The sequence below is a fragment of the Gossypium arboreum genome, chromosome 11 (assembly GCF_025698485.1).
Source record: "Gossypium arboreum isolate Shixiya-1 chromosome 11, ASM2569848v2, whole genome shotgun sequence".
NCBI classification, from domain to species: Eukaryota; Viridiplantae; Streptophyta; class Magnoliopsida; order Malvales; family Malvaceae; genus Gossypium; species Gossypium arboreum.
The window spans coordinates 121786751-121792750 of NC_069080.1; the positions used below are offsets into that span (position 1 = coordinate 121786751).

Genomic DNA, 6000 nt, shown 5'->3' on the forward strand with positions numbered 1-6000 from the left:
GACGTCGATTCTGTTTCATCTGAAATACGAAATACACTCCATATAATTAATAAAGTCAAATTCAAAAATATATATTATAAAATAATAGGTGAAAGGTTACAAACTTATCCATTTGAATCCAAAATTATTAAATAAAACTTCTTAAAGAAGAATATATGAATTGACCTAACTAATCAAATATTTTACATAAAGGGCCCTTTTCTTTAAATAAGAAAAGTAGCAGTTAAAATAAGTGAAATACAATGGTATTAATTTACCCATAACTTTGAATAATTAAACTAATTAATGGTAGATAAGGGTTAATAATAAATAAATAAAGGTTAGTTTATAAGGGATCTGTCCATATCATCTTCTTTTTCAATGCTCACATAAAATATCATTGTGAAATTTCATGTGGAGCACATTCTCGAAGATCAATTGGGTGTTCAAATGCATGCTTCAAACATTTCGTTTTCATGTTAAAGTACATTGTCGGTAAAAAATTATGTATTTCGATGTATCATTTTAAATTTATTAAAAAAAGAAAATTTGTATACCCTCGCTGTAATATTCCTTGTTGAACTATTTCACAACTATGCTTAAAAGAAAAACAAGATGAAATTTAATCTTGTGGCCTCATCAAGAGAATAGTTATTATCTTAAGTTTGCTTCGCTAAAATATCACATCATGTAAGACGAGCCCACAAAATCTCTAGAAGATATGTAGGAAAAAGCTCCTATCATCATTTATCAATCCATCACCTCTCTAAGCTTCGCGATGCCTATCCAATTATCTCGCATAGTCCCCTCATATCGATTCCAACAGTGTCTCTAAGTTAACATCTACCATGTTTTCTTTTGCACATATGAGATAGAGTGCTTGACGATTGGAACCTACACCAAGAAATACCTCATTTCAACAAGATATAAGATTATCCATCTAGCTAACACCCAACTCAAACAAATCATCACCCTTAATGACTATTCGCACCATCTATGGTGTAAGCCACCGTCATTCTCAACTCCAACACTCCAACACAATGATATATACCAAAATCTTAACCAAAATAAAATTTAAATTATGTAATATTGATATTTTTTTATAATTAATTTTCGATATATATTCCTTTCTTAAATTTATTTTTATTGAGTGTGCAAATATCATAGGAAATATACTAAAAATGATGATTATTATTGTGGTGGTCCAAGAGAGTGGCAGCTAATTTTAAATATGTAAAAGAAAATATTATTCAACTTTAGTTGTATTTATTAATACAAAATAAAGTGATCACAAGCATAAAGTTTAATCAAAATTTATAAAGCACTCGCACTTGTGATACGTTTTCTACACAAAGATTTTGATAGTTACATATATATTAAAATAAAAGAGACACAGAAGAAATATTTTTCAACTTCCTATCCCTTTGTTTATATTTTATTATTTTTAATTTTATGATATTATTTTGAAAAAAGTACGTAAAGAACATTGAAAAAACGACACTATTTTTTTTAAATACATATTTTAATTACAAAATTTAATACATAATTTTAATTATAAAATGTAAACATACTTTTTAAGCATTAAATAAATTTAAATAATTTAAAAAATTTGTTTAAAAATACTGAAATTTAATGTTTAATTTTGAATATTCAAGAAATAATAATTAAATTATTTTAAAAGTATTGAATTTTTAAAATTAAAATTTGTTATATCCTACTTTACTAATTTTTACATTAAAATTAGTATTGAAAGGTAAATATTTATTTAATAATATTTTGTTGAATAAAATTAATATATAACTTTATATATATATAATTTATGCATTCTTAACTTGTACAATTATTATTTATCTTTTAATTTTAAAATATTCAAATTTTGTACTAAAATTAATTTAACAATTAAATATAATTAAATAAAATCAATACACCCAATCAACGCATGCATTACACGGGTAAGATAACCAGTCATATAATATACGTATTACAAGGTTTTTGAAATAATCGTAAGTGACATATTTAAAATGATGAGAAATGAATAATGCCTTTGCTTGATACATCAACATTTTATACATCAAACTAATATAGATCCCATCATTTAAATGAAAACTATTATTTATGGCAATAAATGTTATAAATTATTAACTGAAATTAAAACTATGATGTTATTTTTTTAAAAAATTACACAGATTAAATACTAAAAAATTGGAAAAACAATATTTTTAAATACATATATTTAATTATAAAATGCAACACGCATTTTTAATTATAAAATATAACACATACTTTTTAAGCACTAAATAAATTTAAATATTTAAAAGTTATTTCGAAATACTAACAAATTATTTTTCTTTCAGTTTAAAAAATGCCAATGTTTAATTTTGAATAATCAAGAAATAATAATTAAATTATTTTAAAAATATTGAAAAAATAATTTTAAATTTGTTATATCTTACTTTACTGTCTTTTTGTTTATAATTAATGTTTAATTTTTACATTTAAGTTAGTATTATAGAAGGTAAATATTTGATTAAAATGATTTGTTGAATACAATTAATATATATTTTATATATATAATTAGTTTTTATCCCATGTGATGCATGAGTTTATTGAAAATATTTAATGAACTAAATTCGTTACTAATTTGTTGTAAATATCTATTGAATTATATTCATTTATAATAGTTGAAAGAGGGATTAAATTGTAAAACTATCAACTTTTAAAGAATTCATGAAGTGAATAAGTCAAAAAGGGTGTCAACATGTGTCAAATAATTTAACGTCAAATATATAAAAAAAAAAAAAACTACAATGCGAACATGGTATTTTCATTTTTAGCCAAGCTCTTCTAATATTTGATCTATGTATATAAGTATGTCAATTGAGTCTTAACTCGATTGGTATGGACACTTTTGTCAATGTAAGAAGATATGGATTCGAGTGCGCTGAAGTGCATTACCCATAAAAACTTATTCAATTAGAATTAAGGGTTTAGATGACTAAATTCATAGATTAGAGGCTTATTTAACTACAAATTTATGGGCTCTAATATGAAATTAGTTATATTGTAACAAAATTTTAATTTGACATGTTTAATTTTTTTTAATTTAACTCGATCGATTTCAACTTGATTCGATTTGAAAAAATTTCAAATCAAGTTAAAATGATAAAATACGACTTATCAATTCAATTAATTTGAAATCTTTCACTCAATCTGATGAAACGTTTAGCCCTAATTAATGTTACCAAATTCTCAAAGTTTTGTTTATTGGTTTTTCTTTCCTTTGCACAAATGATATTTTGTAGATAATAACCAAACAAAAGAAAATGTATGTACTGCGTATTTTGCAATTTATGTATCAAATACTGGATTATTTATTCCTTATATTAAATAAGTATATATGTGTCATTTGCTAACTTTGTTTGTTCTTGTATTAAATAAGTATATATGAACGGTAGGATGCGCTACAATGTGTTTATCTTACTTTTTATCTTATGTTACGGTATTTTTTATAATATCTAATCTTATACCTATAATTATTTTTATACTAACCACAAATAAACACATCGTCCATCTAAACCCACCTTAACTTACTATTAAATTCAATGGACTTGGTTCCAAGATGCCAAACGCAAGTAGCTCTTGGTTCTGCTCTAGCATAACCATGTGCTGCTCCTCTAAGAATACCCATGCTTCAATTCCATTTCCCATCTTTGTATCCATCAGAAAAACCATATTCACCATCTCAGTTTTTGATTTGGTTTTAGGGGCATAGGCAACCCAGGTTGGCTTTCCCCACCCAAAATCTATCTCATAGAAACCCATGTTGCACCGACTACTAAACACAATAAAATCAATCTTATCATTTGTACCAGGCGATGCCTTACCTATCTCTTTCATGTTCTCGCAATATTTAATCCATCCACCATCTCCTTGTAGGGCGGTAATAAGATCAATGTCTATTTTTCTTATTGCTTTCCTTAGATGGCAAACCAAGTTATCCAACTGTGTCTCCTTTTCTGTCACTAGTGCAGCTGCTAAGCATAGGAAGTTTCCCATTGAATAATTTGGGATTTGTGGTCTAGCCCTTTGACGAAGATTCACTGCATGCGTTATAAGAGTTGACTTCTGGATGTCGGATTTTGCTTTGGAAGCAGCCATAATACACTTGCTGAGGAGGGCTGAAACAACCTCGACCCGTGTTGGATATGGCACACTTGAACTTGCTGTTTTGGCCTTCAGTGAAGCTATTGCTGACGCATCAAAAACAATTCTCCTCGACTGCCATATTCCCTTTTTGGCAAATGGGTTGACCATTCCTAAATAGGTTGCCTCCCTGGGGTATTCCACACTCTGTGGGAAGACAAAAGAGGCGTCGAAATTCGGACATGGAGCTTCTTCACCACATTTTCGAGTCAGTGCAGCCCAACTGCTGACAAACGTTGCGGCGGCAGGTGCATCGACGATTACGTGGGAGAGAAATGCGCCAATAGCAATGCCACCGCATGCAAAGGTGGTGACTTGTATCATGGCTATATAACCTCCTGCACTCGTTTCAGTCCAATTAGATTCAGGGAGGAGCTGAGAAACATAAGATGAATCAGTGAGGTTGAGAAATGCACAAAGTGGAAGGTTAGCTCTAGCCTCTACATAGTAAGCTCCCTCATCATTACAAGCGATGGAAAGATGGTCCTTGATCCTTCCTGCAAATGGATAAAAGAGAGTTAAGGTTTGTGATAGAGATTCCTTAAGCAATTGGGACCTCATGGAGTTGGAGGCAATGATATCAGCTGGTGGAATGCTTGTTTCTTGGTTCACATAGAAGAATACCGTAGGAAGATAATAAGACGAAGGAACGAACTGATCCAAAAAGGAAAGCTTGTGTGTTGTAAGATGGTGAGGTGTTGAAGAAGTGGGTTTGATAAGTTGTTTGGAAACTATTTCGACCTCCATAACCATTTTCTTTGGCAGAATGATTAAGCCAGTCACTGTTAAAAGCAATATAACTTTTAACACAAACTTGACAGAAAAGTTGGCTATATTCTAAAATTTTCATCTCTATCGCTTTCTAATATAAGGATAACAAATTAAATTTTTCTTCCAATTTTTAGTATTTTTAATTGAATTTAAATTTTTAAATTTTTTTCAAGAGTAAAAAGCTGAAAAAAACGAAGAAAATTTAATTTATGATTCTTTCTCTTGAAAAGGATAAAATGATATTGAATCATAGTTTAAAAATAATCCGAGTGACATTTAAAACGATAATAAATAGATAATATCTTTACTTATACATCAACATTTTATGTATTAATTTAATATAAAATATCTCATAATTTAAATGAAAATTATTATTTATGGTAATAAATGTTATAAACAATTTTTAATTATTAACTAGGAATTAAAATTATACAAAACCCATTTTATGATATATTTTGAAAAAAACATTGAAAAAGACCGACAATATCTTTTTTGAAATGCATATTTTTAATTATAATAATGCAATATGCATTTTAATTATAAAATGTAACACCTAATTAAATAATTTTAAAAAAAATTGTTTAAAAATACTAAAAACTTATTATCTAATTTTAAAATATGTTAATGTTTAAATTATTTTGAACATTCAAGAAATAATAATTAAATTATTTTAAAAATATTTAAAATATTTAAAATATTTAAATTTATTATATCCTACTTTATTGTCTTTTTATTTATAATTAATGTTTAATTTTTACATTTAAATTAGTATTAAAAGGTAAATATTTAAAAAATTGTTGAATAAAATTAGTATATAACTTCATATATATATATACATATATATAATTTATGCTGTACAATTATTGTCATCTTTTAATTTTTCAATATATTCAAATTTTGTTCTAAATTTTAACAAATAATATAATTAAGTTAAATTAATACACTCAATTAACCCGTGCATTGCACGGATAAGAAAATTAGTCATATAATATATACATAAGATGTATATATTACAAAATCTTTAGAAATAATCTTAAGTGATATATT

At 26.6% G+C, this 6000-nt stretch overlaps 1 protein-coding gene across 1 annotated transcript; it reads right to left on the bottom strand.

Annotated features, from left to right (window-relative positions):
• Nucleotides 1–3326: 3326 nt before the first annotated feature.
• Nucleotides 3327–5015, bottom strand: LOC108482418 (stemmadenine O-acetyltransferase-like). Its single transcript, XM_017785545.2, has one exon. The coding sequence runs from the start codon at nucleotides 4933–4935 to the stop codon at nucleotides 3562–3564; it is 1374 nt and encodes a 457-aa protein (XP_017641034.2). The 5' UTR covers nucleotides 4936–5015; the 3' UTR covers nucleotides 3327–3561.
• Between the last annotated feature and the right edge of the window lie 985 nt (nucleotides 5016–6000).